Source organism: Xiphias gladius, chromosome 24 (assembly GCF_016859285.1).
Source record: "Xiphias gladius isolate SHS-SW01 ecotype Sanya breed wild chromosome 24, ASM1685928v1, whole genome shotgun sequence".
NCBI lineage: Eukaryota > Metazoa > Chordata > Actinopteri > Istiophoriformes > Xiphiidae > Xiphias > Xiphias gladius.
In genome coordinates this window covers 8,604,047-8,622,061 of record NC_053423.1, presented here as the reverse complement: position 1 = coordinate 8,622,061, position 18,015 = coordinate 8,604,047, and the positions used below count along the sequence as shown (strand labels likewise).

Below are 18,015 nucleotides of genomic sequence, written 5' to 3'. Positions count from 1 at the left end.
AGAAAGATGTAGAATAAACATACACTTCCAGCTGCCTGCTTCCTCACAACTAATTGAGATTGTGTGTATAAAGGCAATGTCACACAGCTAACCACATCCATGTGTGTGGATGTGGCCTCTGTGGGACTGTCCCTGTGGGATCATTCATCAAGGCTGAGACGCATCCATACCATGGGCTTTAAAAGACACCAAGCACATCAAACATACAACCCATAGTGGTTCCCTTGCAACCTGAAACAAGCTGTGGTCACAGCAATTTTTGACCAGTTGAAGGACCGCGAGGCACATGATGTAATAACATGTAAGCAGTGTTATCATACAGATAAAAGACAGTTCACATTTATTCCCAGACAGGAAGAGATGTGAAATTGGGGAATGAATCAGAGAGATAAAAGCAGAGGTTAAAGAACACACACACTCAATCCTATCATTTACCATCACGATCTCAAATCTTTTCCCGACCTGTATGGACAAGCCAATATAACTTCACTCAGTGAAAAGAAACAAGACTAGGTCAAACTCTAGTATATGGCTGGACCGTGTAGGGTCAATGTACAAAACTGAGGATGTAGTTGAAAAACTGTTGTGCAACAGTTGTACTGAAAATGGAAAGTAGCTAAAGCTTGCTTGAACAGTCACTAAATGTTGTTGGATGATGTAATACGCTATTTATCATACTCATGATGTCATCGTGTCATATTTGCATTCTGCCTAGTGTCAGCTGGTTTCACCCCTTTATCTGTGTTCTTCTCTCCTACTCTCTGTACTCATATACAGTATTTTAATGCAGTCGAATTCCCAATAAAGCTGTTCTCATTTACATGTTTTTCAGTTTCAGTTGCCAGACAACTGAACAAGTATGAAATAGTGACTGAAACATTGCCCATTAAGACTACATCAGCAGTTAACCAGCAGTCACCAGCAAAATCCTGCTAAAATCCTATCCTATTTTATAACCATGACGCCGTCTGTTAAAATCACCATTCACATAAGCTAAAGACAACGGCTGTCCTGTGATTTCGGCTATATTGACATTCAAAAAGATCACTCAGAGAGAAAGTTAGAAGCTCATTCATGTCTATGTCAGCTGCACATAAAGAGGTGTGTCTGCAGAGGGAAAGCCTGACCTCACGCTCGCGGGCAATACTGGCTACCCTCTTCTACTGAAAGTTGCTAAGGTTTGGTAAAGGGGTCTGAAAAGTCTGTAAATTCAGGGATAAAGGAGCTAAGTTGGCAACACTGCCTGTAAGTAACCCCCCAATGACGTATCAAAACTGTTCGCACCGATTCATTTCGAAAGAGGAACGGCTGACCGACGATGTAACTTCATCAGTCAGACACTCATGGACATTCGCATTTCTACGGCTGGCCTTACTTTTGTGGTCCAGCTAAAAGCCTTATTTTCTAACGGTCCAAAACTCAGATTTTGAAACAAATACCGAAAACAAACAAACAAACAAATGCGCACACACACACACACACACACACACACACACACACACACACACACACACACACACACACACACACACACACACACACACACACACACCTGGAAAGAAATACATTATATAGGTAGGAAACCTAGTTTTGGGTTGTGCAACCCCAGCGAAATATATGTGCATATTTATTTGAGACTGAGGGCACTATTTCTGTGATAGAGCATGACAAATGCTCTAATGGGTGATGCGCTGCATTGGAAAAAGGGTATGCGTGGCTCCTTAAAGGAAAAACCACCCTAAGAATGTAAATACCTAATGTTATTTTAAAGAAATAATTTATTCCTGAGATTTTGGAATATTCGAGCAATTATTGTTTAACAGTAGATTTTCCCATTAAAGCTGACATTTATCAACAGAAAGCACTGTGGTTATATACAACAATTTCTGAGATGCAACTATATTTAACCCAGCTCTTTAGGAACACCATACTAATACTGGGAAGGGCCTCCCTTTGCTCTCAAAAAAGCCACAGTTCTTTGTGGTACGGATTCCAGAAGTTGTCAGCAACATTCTTTTGAGATTCTGGTCCATGTTGACCCGAGTTCATCACATAATTTCTGCAGATTTGTCAGCTGCACATTCATGATGCCAATCTCCAGTTCTACCACCTCCCGAAGGTGTTCTATTGGATTCAGATCTGGTGATGGTGGAGGCCACTGAAAAACTCTGAACTCATTATCACGTTCATGAAACCGGTTTGAGACAACTTTTCTTTATGACATGGTGCATTATCATGCTGGTGCTATCCATGAGAAGATGGTAAATTGTGGCCATAAAGGGATGCACATGGTCAGCAACAACACTCAGATAGGCTGTGGCATTAAAACCATGATTGATTGTTATTAAGGGGCAAAACGTGGGCCAGGAAAACATTTCTCACACAATTACACCACACCCACCACCATGCCATGATCAAAATCACATTTTTTCCCCATTCTGATTTTTGATGTGAACATTAACTGAAGCTCCTGACCGGTATCTGCACAATTTCATGCATTGCATTGCTGCCACATGACTGTCTTTGTGGATAATTGCATGGATAACCAGGTGTACAGGTGTTCCGTGAGTATATAAAGTAATCCCAAATTATCAAAAGATAATTCATATTTTAATATTATTAATACATTTACTGGTTTACGTGTACAATGGACGTGTGAAAGAGAGGAGGAAGATAAAAGAAACAGCAAATCAATAAAGGAGGAATTAAGCAGGCAACTGTTTAACTTTCTCCCCTGTAAGCCACACTGTACTAAAGACAGAGTTCAACTATGGGCCTAATTACAATGGTCTCCCTGCTTTTCACATACTGTAATAATCCTATTGATGCCTTTTGAAAAACATTTAGTCAAAAAAGCACAATAAAGTATTATAACAAACACAGTACACCATGTTTTACAACAACGAAGCTCTCAAATTAGAGGCCATGCTTCTTACTAAATATGAAATACCAATTTTTAGATGAATACATATGGCTTCATTGGTTAGTGTACCATGTGGCCTAAAGCCCTCATTTGATCTCTATAGCAGTAACTACTGAATGTTCCATCAGTGAAATGGCTCATTGCCTCCGTTATCATCGCTTTTCCTTTTATCTTGTTATTATCTCTTTATGTCTGTATTTCACTCTGCCTCCCACCTACAGTATATACTCTTTCCATCAATAACTCTCGGCAAACCAGGCTTTTTCAATGTCTGTTGCCACAGAGCACAACTCCTGGTCTCTCACAAAGTCAGTACGGCTTGATTAGTGTGCTACCTTCATCTACACTATTTGATGTACAAGGAATCCCTGGGCTAATGCATTGCAAATTCTGCTCAATAATGAATTGCGTGGGTAGGATCAAAGGCATGGATATGGAGTCTACCTTGCAGAGGAATTCCAGGGACCCAAAGATAGTGAAGGCACTAATGAACCTAAACTAGCAATCATGAGGGACCTTGGAATGTCAGAAGTACAAGGTGTGAGACAACATTCACACACAAATAGATCCATGCAGATAACCACACAGAACAGTACAATGTATGCAAAATGATGAGGTACAGTGGACAAAAAAACTATATATAGTGCAGCCTAAAATATTAGGACATGTTTCTCATTCTTTTGGATTTAAAAGACCAAATGTCTGCTGATGCCAGTAGATCTACAGTAAAACAAATATTAAATACTTTATTCAAGTCAGAAAGTACTTCCTTTCCCCTAAAATTAGAGAACAATGTCTATAGAAAAAATTTACCTCATAAAGATGTAATGTTCTATTATGAAGAACATGTGATCTTTAAGGTAAAGTTGAGATTATAGCTCTCAACTTAAGCCATCTACTGTTTTCTCTGCCTCTTCCACATGTTCCTTCATATACACATGTAATAATGGATTTAACAGTAGTGTTCCTGAAGAGCACTCTGCCTTGAGAACTGTTCCTTCAAGTACCTAGGCACACTTGGATTGTCCCATGGTTGTTGCTTAATGGCCCTCCATTTCAATGCTGTCAAAACATGGTGGTTTTCATAGGCATGCTGATATATGACTGACACTGGTCTTAACATGTCTGCAGTCCTAAGTAGCTTAATGGGTACAGAATAATGCTAGCACCACCAGGGTTAAGGCTTCAATATCCACAAGGACACCATCTTGTTTAGTTGAAAAATGTTAAAATGTTTAGTATGCACTTGTGATAGTGCACTTTGGGATAAATAAAAAAAAAAGCCTTTTTATTATTTTTTTATAAAAAAAAAATTTAGCTTAGCTTTTACAGGAAAAAAAAAGGTGTTTTTTTTTTTTTTTGAAGGGGAGGGACAACACACATACACAAACACACACATATATACATACATACATATACATATACACACACACTCACATACATATACATATATACACGCACACAAACGCACACACACGCTCGCTCACTCACTCACTCACTCACATATAGACATACATATACATATTCCTGAAATTCCATCACTTGAGTCAGAAATTCAAAGAAAATGTTAATCGTTTTCTAGCTGGACTCTATGGTAATGACGCCAGCCTCTCTATGGGGTGTGCCACAGCACAACCCACCAGGAATCAATACCCTGGGGCAACTCAAGAACAAACTCAACAAACTACATCATCCCACAGTCTTGGAAGCATCTAAGAGGCTCTGAGGTGGAATTGCCCTTCACCCAGTAGTAACTCAACTATTGGCCAACTGCAGCTCAGTGGAGATTGATTACACAGCAGCATGTGAAAGTGATGAATACCACTGCAAAAAGGGGGGGCTAAATTGGAAGTATATTGAAAGGTGGTAGACTGAAAGAAAGCCTGGAAAAGAACAATGTAATCAGAAAACTAGAAAGCTTGAAAAAGAGAGAAAAGGAGTGTTGCTCAGACCTTATAGTGCTTCCAGGGGCAGCCTCAATGGTCCACATACAGTGCAGGTTGTGCTCATAGGGAGCTGGATAGCCAGGAGACAGGATACGACCGGAAGGATCATCCTTAATGATGCCCCCACACTCCGCTAGAAAGAAGATGGAAAAAAGAATGACATAGAGATTTATGCAGGTGAACAATGAGTAAGAGCTAAAGAAAAAAAAGGGCAATTGCAAAATAAGTATGAGCTCATCAATGTTCTGAAAGTCAAATTAATAAAAGGATACAGCAAGGTTAATATACTTAACATACTAGAAATGGCATCATTCCACTCCAGTACAGTGCATCACATCAGTTTCTTCTCATCATTATTAATCATGGACATACCAGACATATACTCAAATGTAATGTGCTAAATCATCTTGTTTGTAATTTGAATGATAGGAGGGAGAGCAGCCAACTCAGTATACTATGTATCTTCTTGGCTCAGTGAAGGCAATCCACCATCTCAACCATGATCTCATCTTGTTGCCTTTTGAAAGCTGATGGACTTGACTGAACAACACAACATTCAATATGTCATACTCAAGTTCAGAATAACTTTAAGGACTAAGTATTGACTGATATGCCAGTATATACAGTATGTGGTTAAGGAACAGATACAGGGTTGCCATAATGGAAGCATCGCTGCATTAGTATCTACTGGGCAACATGACAGGCAATAGATCATACCAAGACAGCAGAAGACTTGTCATGAATCATCAGCAGAATACCATTGAGTATGCTTACAGGTTTGACTGTAGTAGCAGTCAATATGATGTTTGTAGTATCATATCATTGTTCAAAAAGCCCCTGTGAGGTACAAAGCACTACCCAACATAAGATCTGTCACTCAAAATCTGACAACAACAAACACACATCAATGAGACTACAAAGCAAAATCAGAGACCAAAACATTTTGTCAAGAACAGTGGGAAGAATGGAGGGGATATTTTCAGCCTCAAGTAATGAATTGCCATCAGAAATGCTCTGTGACTGAAAAGCAATTTTCAGCCCCCCTTCAATTACCACCACCTGCCTTATCCAAGAAATTAATGAAAAACAGTGAAAATGCTCTTACATCAGATTTGAAGTTTTTTTGTTCAGATTTTTTAAGGCCATCTCAACTGACAAGAGGAGGGTAAAAGTGTGCTTGTTTCTTTTCCTTCCTGTGAGAGGAAAATAGCTCCTTCAAAAAGGAGGAAAATGGAGATTTAGGAATCATACTGATGATGATGGCAATGGTTATGAAATCCATCTGTGACAAGTAGCCTCTGCACTCAAATACGGCAACGGCGGAAGACACACACAAACAGAGACAGACTGAATAGAAGGAAGTACCCAAATAAGATAGTAATTAAATTAACATATTAAAGACATACATAGAGAAAAACAGTTCGGACATGGATGAGTGAGGTTTCCATACGCATCAGACATAAACATTTTGTCACCTTTCATTTGACAAACATGTCTCTCCTTATGTTTGTAGATCATTCTTTTGAATTCCACTAAGAGGTAACAGTGGGTTTGAATGGACCTTTTCAGAAACTCTCAGGATCTGCCAAATGGCCTTTTCACCTCTCTCAATAAAAGTGTCTTAAATAACATTGGCCAGACAAGGAACCCAAACTCAGAGAGACCGATATTTTGAGATGATAATAAAATTAACAGCAGGATGTGAAACCACATCATGACATTTTGGGGTCATCCTTGGTCATCCTTGCAGAGACTGATGCTTCACTCAACAAACTGAAATATATTTCACAAAAGAAAATCATCAGAATTGAACACATCTGCAGTCTTTCTCTGTTTCTTTCACACAACCTGATTGGCCTCTGAGATAAGAAACTCACCAGACACCTGTCATAAATTCTAGATGCACTCCTGAAGTTATCTAACACTGATATTTCTCCTTTGTCAAGCACATCTCTGGATTAACATAAATTATCTGTCAAACTATTCAGTAATCCAGTTAGTATTACTCAGCAATGTTTTTAGCAAATGTTTTTAAGAATTGGTCTAACTCCCATGTCAGTGTGCTATGAAATGACCAAGCTATTAACTGCAAAATGAATGCATTGTTTGCATTGTTTCCACACTGCCACCTGTTGACCATGGATAGTTAGGTCTCTGTCATCCTTGTAATCCATAGTGTATAGTTATTACTTACGTAAGACTGTTTTATTATATTTTATTATATTTTTAAGCAAATTAGATGTCGTTTAACTCCTGAACTACTGTTCATCTATAAGCAGTATTGAAGCCCACTATCTGACCCTTGTTGCTAGGTAACCACTACATCTTGGGGAATATCACCTTGCTGGGCGAGACGCAAGTGAACCCACCATGGAACGACCACTTCCGGCCCAACTAAAAGGGGTTCAGCACTGATATTACACTGCTAAAGTAGGCAAACTTTACTTCTGCTGTCTGTGATAAGATTTGCTGTCAGATAGTGCTATACAATTCTTATTTTAAGTCCAAGAGAAGTTGATTATCCCCCTAGCGTTATGCTGTCCTCTGGTAACTGAATCACAATACTCCATTTCAATATTGGCAAACTAAGTGATCAGTTCATTCTGTCATTCAAAACATCAGTCATATTAATCTGTTTGATTCTGATCTCTTTGTTATATGCACATCATTAATGTCTCATTTATTCAGTTATGTATAGACATTTAACTATAAATAAATATCCTCATTTATTGCCAAGTTTTTGTCTGGTATGTTCCTTATAAGCAGAGACAGAGATCCCTGTATTGTGAGTTTACTACTTCTGATTATAATAGTGATTAATTTGGTTTGTCTATTTTCTTTCAATTGAAGATGTTGCCGCAATTTTCAACAAGTGCAAATTTAAATTCTAGTGCAGTAGTCGCTACACCACAATTTAAATGTTTATGTCCGTCTCCAACTCCATCATGCATTGTAATAAATAATAAACACACAAAACATTACATCCGCACACACACACGCATACTGTAAAGCACATGCTTAGTTACAGAAATGTTTTAAAGATTTGATTTTCATTTTTGCTTTCATTGTGTTAAAAGGAAGAAAAGGCCCAATAAGATTGGAAGGAGAGGGAAAGGGCAAAAAATTTAAATGTGAACATATTAATCTTTATACTCTTGCTGAGGTTTTTGTCTCTCATCATGCTTTTCCCCTCTGTTTTTCTTGTTGAAGAAAACTTGCTGTTTCATGGAGTTAAAGGAGAAGACAGTGATGTATCGAAGTAAGACAAACTTTCTTCTAGCCTTATGACCTAAGAAACTACTGTTTCGGTGCTACCATGGCTGTGCAGCTCCCTTAGCTACTCTAAACCCTTCAATCTATGTTTCCCCATATATTATTTCTAAAATCAACCCAGGTTCTTCCTTACTTTTTGTCTCACCCTCTACTACTTTAAAGTTGTTTAAAATTCCCTCTATACAAGGCATTAACATGTGTATGTGTGATCCTATTGTCTTAATGTATGATATGTTTTGTAATATATGGAAATTAAAATCTACAAATTAAACAGACACATTTGACAAACATTTTACTTGAGCAACACACAAAAATGTGACATTTATGTGTGGAAATATGTAGTTTGCTATAAAAAACATTTAAATGCAATTATATACAATGGATATGCACCTTCATTTTAAGTGTCAATAAAATACAACCCTGTTAACACCCTCAGTGTCCAGCCTAGAGCTGCTCAGCGACTAAGCCTTGCAACTTTCCTCTTCCGTGACTTTCAGGACATGAACTCTCCCCACTGTTTTCAACTCAGTTTCATTCTCCTTCCTCCCCTGCACACTATACCCTTCTCATCTGTGTTCAGTATGTCCCCTCTGCCAGAAAATAATCCCACTATTACAAACAGAAGCAGTCCCTCATCTGCTCCCAAATTCACTCTGGCTGTTAGGCTATCATCTGCAGTGAAAGGGGCATGGGGAGGACAAACGTGCTCAGAGATATACAGAACGCTGAATGTTGTTTATACCCAGAGATGAAATTACCTGTCAGTTTGGGTTTAAAAGGGAGCCAAGCAATATTATTCTAATCACCTTGGCTGATGTCAAAGAACACCATTCTGCCTGTTTTCCTTATGGCTAGCTTTTGGCTGGTTCCTGAGAGACTCTGTCAAAAATGTCACCCAGGAGAAAATAAAAAAAAATTGATCTGGGTTTGTTTCCATGACATCATGTAGGCAGTATGTGTGTTTACGTGTGTCAGTTTAATAATTGTGGAAATAATGCATATCATGTTTATGTCAGCTGGCAACAACTGACAGGTTAATTAGAGAAGAAGTCTAGAAATAAAAAGATCAGGTGGGTATACCCTCTCCTTGCCTATAGGCTCAGGTGTGTTTTTGACATGAGGAAAGTCCTTTTTTAGTTGAAGATAAAATAAAAAATGGGTAATTTGTAACCCTGATGCAATATGAATATGAAGAGCTAAATAGAGCACAGTCATTTTCAATGAGATAATGCACTGAATAAGGTGCTGGGAAAGCAACCACATAGATGACCCAAAATAGCAGACCTAAAACAAACCACTTAGCTTTCTTAAACCAGCACTGGTACAAAGTAAAGTAAAAAACTGAACTTAATATAATGCACTGTAATGCAAGGCACAACACCCAATCAGCAGAACCCAAAGCAATATTAGCATATAAACCAATACTTCAGCCAACAGCATTGACTGACAGCACTTCAGACTGTATGAGAGGAGCATCTGACTCACCAACACAGAGTGGGAGGGGGCTGTCCCATGCTCTCCTTTCCCCCCTCAGGCAGGTGAGCACCTCGGGGCCTTTCAGAGTGTAGCCTGGGTCACAACTATATGACACGGTGCTTCCTGCAAAATGACCTTTGTCCTCCCTCTTGTAGCCAAACTGGGGAACACCTGGATCCTCGCATTTCACAAGCTCAAAACCTTGAAGAGAGTGAGTGAAAGGCAAGGGAGGTACAAGTACAAGGATTCAGAGGGTATTGAAGAAGAAAGCAAAAAGGTCATTTTTATGTGGCAGAGGCAACAAGGAGAGTGTGATATAAGCATAAACAAACTATGCTAAGATGTAAATATTAAATGTAAAGTAAGGTGAGTGTGTGTTTGTGTGTATGAGGGAGAGTGTTACTCACTAGTGAAGTGCAGTTCAAAGCCTTTACTGGTGTTATCTGCATTGCTGATGAACTCCAACCACATAGAGCTGGAGGTGGAGTTCAGGGTTGTGTCTAGAAGCTCGTTGCCTGTAAACACCCCCAGCAGACGAGCCTTATTACTGCTGCCGTCAAAGACCTGAAAGGTAGAGAGAGAGAGCGGGAGGAAGCATCTGAATTAATATGATCAGGTGTGCACATGAAAATATGCTAACAAGGCTGCATTAACACCCAAGCTGAGTATATCTCCCCCCAACCCCTCACTTTGAGTATGTCATCCTCCTCTAGCCTGAAGTCTCGTGCTCGTAGCTGGATGCCTTTGCCAGGCTGCGTTTGGATGGAGTAGATGCACTCGTGGTTGTTGCCGTAGTAACCGGGGTAGCTGGGTGAGAGCAGCACCCCTTGCATGCCAGTCACGGAGGAGCCACATTCAGCTAGAGAAAAAGAGAGGGAGCATAGAGAGACAGACAGAAAGAGAGGAAGAGATAGGAAGGGAGAAAGTGGTGGCGTTGGAGAGAGCAGAGGACATGTCAATCGCTATATGTTTGAAACTCAGATTGTGTTTATTGATGCTGTCATGCACAGGGAGATGGGGAGGTGATGGGGAGATGAATATAGTCATTGACTATACCTGAATGTTGAGTGGCACATCATCATAATCACACTGGCAATCTGAATATGATTAAGAGTAATTTCAGCTCTATTTGAAAATTGCCTTTTCTGATTACACCAGGGAGAGAGCGAAAAAAAAGGAGCAGGGGAAGTTTTCTGTAGCTGCCAGAATTTAAATAACCACAAATGTACCCAGAATTAAGACTTCACGAATGAGGCGTGGTAAGATGAGGTGAGGTGATGGGACTGTTTGGGAGGTATATGAAGAAGTATAGAGTTTCTAAAATAAGAAGGAAATTGACAAAATGTGTCATCACGGTCATCTTTTAAAGATCTGGATTTATCTAGAAGCAATAACGACCAAGAGCTACAAGCTACAGTAAGCTAACAGGAGCAAACGAGGCAGTCAAGTGAATGTTAATATTTTTTGTTTTGGAAATTGCTTGACCTACTTCACACATGCATACACACTGAAAAACAAATCTTTAGAAACTAATCAGATATTATTGGTGTGGTTAAAGAAAATAAATATGACTTCACAAAATGTGTATGTATTAAACTGTAATTACATATTTTCAATACAGTTTCAAAATCTCAATGCTTACAATTTACTTTCTAAGTTTAGAAACCAAAAAAAAAAAAAATGTTTAAGTGGTCAAAATGTTCCCATTAAGTAATTAGTAGTAGTAGTTCACTGCTGTTTCCCATATGCAGTTACTGTGTAACAGTGCTTTTAGTATGTTTAAAAAAAAAACAAAACAAAACATGCGAACGACAAACACAAGTAGGTCAGTCATCATCATGGTCTATACTTTACCTATAAATAGGACCATTAGGTTAAAATTCATATTCATATCAACACACAAATGCTTCTCTTAAAGTTTGGTGCATCATAAAACAACACACTGACCTATATCTTTGCAGTTTGATCTATCATGTTTCCCAGGCACTAGCAACAAGCAGCATCAATAATTAACATATTTCAGCTCCTTAATGTCATCCTCATTAGAGCTGCTGCTCTATATAATTTGGACAAAGTCAAAAAGGGTGCTTCTGGGAAGCTTTCCAATGAAGAGACAAAATGTTGGTGGATGAAGAAATGAAAATCAAGATTTTTTCTTCAAATTGAAAGGGAAATTCCTCATCTTACAACAAGGTGGGTATATGTGAAAGGGCTTGGGTGGTGACATGGTACTGTGAAGGGATTACAGGGGGAGTGACAAAAGCCAAAATAAAGCATGTGACCACCTACCAACACACCTTGGCAGAGGGGAACTCCACACCCGCCTCCTGCCCCCTAAGCACACCACCCTTGCTGGACCCTCCAGTCGGTAACCTGGGAAACAGGAGAAGATGAGGGCGTCGCCCACGCCGTACTGCAGGCCCTTTCTGGTACTGTAGGGTGGGATTCCAGGATCCTCACACGGCTCCAAATCATACTCTGTAAAAACAGAGAATGAATAAAAAGTAAAGGTTCGAATATCCTGTATTAGTAAATTAGTAATGTACTGTAATAATGATGTGTGTTTTTTCTTTTTTGTTGGGACTTCTTTATCTTTAGCCACACAATTTCACACTGTTGATGCAACTACCTATGGTGTGTAAATGAGTGAAAGTGTAAATTTAACCAATTAAGACTTCTGCGCGCTTTGAACGGTTGACAAAATGTTTCCACAGATAATAAGAGGGTAAACCATGTTCAAGTAAGTTGAATTCCTTCTAAATCCAATTCCACAATTGAAAATCATAAGACCTAATGTCATTTATTAAAATTATCAAAGCATCGTGTGCCTCTGAGGAGCCTTTGTAAGTAATGAAATATCAACAACATTCAACCTTTCATCCATTTAACCACTGCTTTTCATCCTTCCTTTAAAGCTAAATATTTTTGAGATAGGTGGTATTTCATAGTTTAAACTGTCAGCGATAGTTTATTACATTATGTAATATTCTTTTTACTATATCCAGGTTCTCATATCAAGGGGCCCTTTGACAGCAAAAGGAGGTGAAATGATATTCTCAGTAGGTAAAGGGCCATCTGTGCTCTATCTTAAGTGATTCATTTAAAATTAATCCATTCTCTTGATGTTAACCATTTCCTTTTTCACTGTCAAGGGCATGTAATCACATATTTCCAGAAGACATACTTAGATGATTATTTATCTCATGGCTGTTTGTCTCAATAACCTATTGAAAGAGACACGTTATTAAAAGGTCATGGCAAGTCTCTGATCCATACTCGGAAGCCTGAGACGTCCACTCTAAACATGAATCTTAGGCACTTAATGTTCTGATCTTTCTTAAACAACTCTATTGGTCTCAGTCTCTTCTAAATGATTAGCGTGGCTCTGCACTGCTCGCCACTCTCAGCTGTCCCTCTTTTCCTCCCTCAGTGTTTGGAATGACTAAATCCATTCTCACCAGAGAAAGTGATGTTGAATCCCTCGTACGAAACTGAGAAGTCGGAGAGAAAGCGGATCTGAGCTGTATAGTTTCCAAACAGGCCTGCGCTGAGAGACGGAGGTAACGTGGAGCCCGTCAGTCTCCATAGGGGCTGAGAGAAGCTGCCGTTCTCAGTCACCAACAAATGGTCGTGAGGGCTCTCAAGATGGAAGGTGTGGAAGGTGAACTGGACACCTGAATAAGAGACGAAAAAAAATCCAGTGCTAAAATGTGTTGTTTATATATATATTTTTAATGTTTAACCTTTGGTGGTCCATTTTTATATATGCATAAATAATATATTCCTGCAAGCTGGAATTTGCACTTCAGTAAGGAAAAAAATTAATTGCACGATGAATTTTATAATTCAGTAGACACAGTTTTAACAGTTTCAGGCTGGAGTGTTTGGATTCATGTGAAACCTAATATTCTCAGTTTCATAATGCACAAAGCATCAATTCCCTGTCTTCATCCCCTATTACTTATCAAACACATTACGCCCACGCAGAGTGAGCATCTGCAAATAAGGCTGTGTCAATTTGATGTGAGTGTTCTACCAAAGGTGACATGACTGGAGAGTCTTCCTGTGGCGCTGTAGCCCTAGGCCAGCCTCTCAGCACTTCAGTCACCCAGAGACAGTTTGTTTGGCAGAATAAAAAGGCCACTCAGTAGGGGGAAATGACATTGTAGGGCAAATTGGATTTGACTGCATGTGTTGACATGGAATTTCTCTGCTAACCTTTGCCATGGGAGGTCTCGATTATCCACGTGCAGTTCAGGTTGTGCGGGTAAAAGTCTGGAAAGCCAGGTGACAGGATGGTGCCGACGTTGCCCTGAATATAACCTCCACACAATGCTGGCGAATGGAAAAATGCAGGAGATGGATGAAGGAGAGAAATGAGAAAAGAGCAGAGATGCGAAATCAGAGAGGGCAAGTTAGACGGAAATAAAATTTTCTGAAAAAAAGGACAAAACCCGTCTGTACATTTACAATGTGGTAAAATATATTTTGCCCTTCAAAACAGCATAAAAAGGAGAGATGGTATCAGCAAACTCATTATACAGTGGGCAGAAATCAATACTGTCCTTAAATATAAAAGCATTTACAGATGAGGAAAAAGGGAAACATCAAAGGGTAAGATCTAACTGCTGTACATATAAAACATTTCTGATGAAATGAGGAAGAAACTTTTAAAGTCTAAAACAAGAGTTGTAGAAAGAAATACTATCATACAGATTTTATAATAAGTCAGAAATATATAGCAGTTTAAAAATGATGCAATATGAAGAAAAGTGCTCAAAACAATTTCTCATGTTTCATCTTTAACAACTAACAACAATGAATTGAGCTTTAATCACATTTATGAATAAGAGGAAATCTGGCAGGCGACTAATCATTTCTAGGTCAATATTATGGAACGTACCATCACAGCTAGGCAGGGGGCGGCTCCACTGAAAATTGGGTTCACATTCTAAAGGCTCTGTGTCACTAAGAGTGTACCCTGCTTCGCAGCTAAATGTCACCAAAGCACCCACATAGAAGTCATTGCCATGTCGCTGTCCGTTAACAGGTATGCCAGGATCCACGCAGTGATCCGACTGTAACTGCAAGGCTAGAGAGGAGGGGGACAAAAAAGAGGAAGAGATTAAGCAAATGATCAAGGACACACTGACACATACACTGAAAATCCACCTGCTTGCAGTGTAATTAAGCTTTTATCCTGTTTTCAATAGGTCAAGTGCAGGTCAATAGATGTTAAAAGGCAGTTTGCATTCCCAAAGCAGTTCTGATAAATACTTTACACAAACATCCTTTATCAACAGGAATAACCAATGAAAAGTTTCAGAGTTCTTTCCCACTCCGCCTTAGATAGTTTCTAAGTAGCATTCATAGTGAATTATTGAAGTTTGCAGAATTTTACCCACATTGAAAGTGCAAAATGTTACCAGTGTGAGCGACACAGGTTGAAATGAGGTTAGGGTTGTGTTAAGGATTGAATTACAGAATGACTGAAGACTGGTGTGTGGGAAAAGTGTGTGTGTGTGTGTGTGTGTGTGTGTGTGTGTGTGTGTGTGTGCGCTTGCATATGGCAGTGTATATGGAATTTTGAGCAAGGCAATGTGTGTCAAGGCAGGGATATCTGACAGAATAATCTCAACCCATTTACTTTTTAATTATAGGTGTTCTAATAAGAATGGCTTCGTGGTGAAATTGAGAGCCTGCGGAGATTATATTTACAGCCATTACTCAATAGCCTTTACTAGTATGTTGTACAAGGCTTTCGTCTGTTCCGTCTCTGATTTGGTCTGTATATATTAAATCCATTTCTATTAGGGTCTTTGAAGCATGGGAGAATAAGCCCTTTTTTAGGGTACATCTATCCTGTATCTTTGGGTATAGGTTTGACTATTTGCTCAAATTCACAATACTCTAAACCCTTACTTTCATAGCGAATACGGAAGCCGATGTCAGAGTGGCTCTTGTCAGTGGAGAAGAGGAGATACAGAAAATTGGAGGTGCTGATGAGGAACTGAGGAACCTGGGTGCCCTGGTAACTGCCAATCAGAGGTGAAGACGGGAATCGTCCATCGCGCACCTCAAGGACGTCATAGTTGACCTCTGTGCGGAACCTGAGAACAGGAAACAAGGCATTTTTATTCACTGTGTCGTCTGATTTTGCAAATTTATTTGGAAATAAGCACTACTTAAGCAGAATGTCAACTGAAATGATAAGGGTCTTTAGGCGGGTTCTGGATTATTACCTGTTGTATGCAGTGGGGCACTATGCCACTTCATCTTCAAAGCCATGAATAAATTGCTTAGTTTCAGAACCATGTCATCTAAATGAAGCGTTTGTGATATTTCATTGATGTTACATAAGAATTAAAGTGCAGCAAACGTTTACGTTGCATTAATTTTGCATGGCATGTTATCATGGCAGGGACGAGGATGAGGTGGGCTAACAAGGATAAGCCTTAGTGAAACGCTAATGTGGGGTTTGATCCTACAACTGTATGTCTCTTTCTTTCTCTCTCTCAAACATCAGGAGAAATTACCTACTCTCCCATCGCTCCAGTTCCCCTTGACAGACCATCTCCATTTACATACGCGTTACATACACATGTACATTTACATACTTGCTAGTTTTTGGTTGGGTGTCTTTGTGTGTGTGTGTGTGTGTGTGTGTGTGTGTGTGTGTGTGTGTGTGTGTGTGTGTAGATGTGTAAGTGTGTATAAACTGTAAAGATATCTGCAGATCTTCAGGAAGTGGCGTATGAAATGAAAGGGTAAAATACTTATGGGCACTTACAAAATAAAACATCGTGTTATCCCAGCTGGGGCTGTATGTTAGTGTGCATTAGATCTACTACCCCATTAAGGTAAAACAGATGAAAAAAATATTAAAGAAAGTGATAGAAAGCAGTAGAATGAGCACACGTGTTGAAATTGTGAGAAGGTAAAAGAAAGCAAAATTCAAACTTGTTCTGAGAAAAAAAAAAATCATTGCTATCGGTGACTCACTTGTCAAAGATGATCTTGATGGGGTAGCCTGGAGGAGCCTCAATGATCCATTCACAGTTAAGGGCCTCCTTATAGAGTTCTGGCCAGCCAGGGGAGAGGATGATCCCACTGGGAGCCTTCAGATCCCCTCCACAAGGGGCTAACAGAAAGACAGAAGAAATGGAGAGAGTTAAAAAAACGGCTGATGTATGACAATGTCCATAGATGACCCCATGCATCAGCTGGGGCTCATCCAATTTCTTTTAATGCCAGGATCTATCTAATGTAAATTGGCAACAGCTCACTTCAAGGTTAACCATTCCTCCTAAGAACATGTCTGTGATTGTACATGTGTGAGTGTGCATGAACACAAGCGCATGCATTACATATATATATATATATATATATATATATATGTGAATATGTAAGGCTCCTCCTCCCCTATGCTGTTGTCTTTGAATCTGTCATCAAACCCCTCCTACAAAAGGTGCTGCTCTCATTCCCATCAAACAGAGAAAACGGAGCATCTTTGATTGCTAGCACAGAAGTGACTTGAGCACCATGACCCCTCTCCCCTACCCTCATCTCTGTTACTGCTCACTTTGCCATGCATCTCTTTAACGGCCTATCCTTAACTAGAATACACAGACACAGTGAAGGGCTTAGTTACAGTGCCAGCTCCTCGCTCCCTTTGAAGTGGAATGATTTAATCAGCCAACTCAGCATACTGAAGGACATCTATAAAACGCATTACGCTACAAACGCAGGGGTATGATAGATGGTCTCAGAGGAATACAAAGCTGTTATGGCACACGGGGAAGTGACATGTTTTAATAATGGTTTCTCCTTTGCGTATCATGAATAGTGAACCTTGGGGGGCTCAGGTTGAAACTTGGTTGTGATTGGCCAATAACCCAATCCTGGAACACGCACGCAGCACACTCTTCTGTGCCCCCCGAATGACAGGCACACAGAGAGGAAAGAGACTTGACAGGGCCGGTAAAAATTTATGGTAAAAACTTTATGGATTTTAAGACGGTCCACTGGCCCACCGACACGGTGGCCAAGGATCTGTCCTGGTATACCCAATGGCCAGTCCAACACAGCTTTCAAAAGAAAAGATATGCACATCTAACTCATAATGACTTAACCCCTCTGCATATTTATCCTAGTGGTATCTGGATTTTTCTGAGCCACACGCCTGCTGTTGTATGCCAAAGTGTGGGCACCCCTAGGCAAAATACACGTTTAGTTATTTAGTTACATTTTTTTAAGTGAAAAGAAGTAAATACAATCACGGCAGCTAAACTTTCCTGCAACCGCTTTGTAGTCATATGGGGGTCTTGCTTTACTTTTTTGCCCAGCAGATTTTCAGTTTTACCTAAACATTCTCTTGGTCTTCCCAGATCTTGTCTT

At 39.6% G+C, this 18,015-nt stretch overlaps 1 protein-coding gene across 3 annotated transcripts in view; it reads right to left on the bottom strand.

Moving 5' to 3' along the window:
• The window catches only part of csmd2 (CUB and Sushi multiple domains 2), a 162,977-nt gene that overhangs the window by 76,360 nt on the left and 68,602 nt on the right, over positions 1–18,015 (bottom strand). For all 3 annotated transcript variants that reach the window (XM_040121563.1, XM_040121564.1, XM_040121565.1), the window contains exons 15-24: positions 16,621–16,759; positions 15,541–15,728; positions 14,522–14,710; positions 13,837–13,953; positions 13,077–13,292; positions 11,908–12,096; positions 10,308–10,477; positions 10,026–10,182; positions 9,628–9,819; positions 4,876–5,002 (exon numbers count right to left, since the gene is read on the bottom strand). In XM_040121563.1, coding sequence (XP_039977497.1) covers positions 4,876–5,002; positions 9,628–9,819; positions 10,026–10,182; positions 10,308–10,477; positions 11,908–12,096; positions 13,077–13,292; positions 13,837–13,953; positions 14,522–14,710; positions 15,541–15,728; positions 16,621–16,759 — 1,684 coding nt within the window. The remainder of the gene's footprint in view (positions 1–4,875; positions 5,003–9,627; positions 9,820–10,025; positions 10,183–10,307; positions 10,478–11,907; positions 12,097–13,076; positions 13,293–13,836; positions 13,954–14,521; positions 14,711–15,540; positions 15,729–16,620; positions 16,760–18,015) is intronic.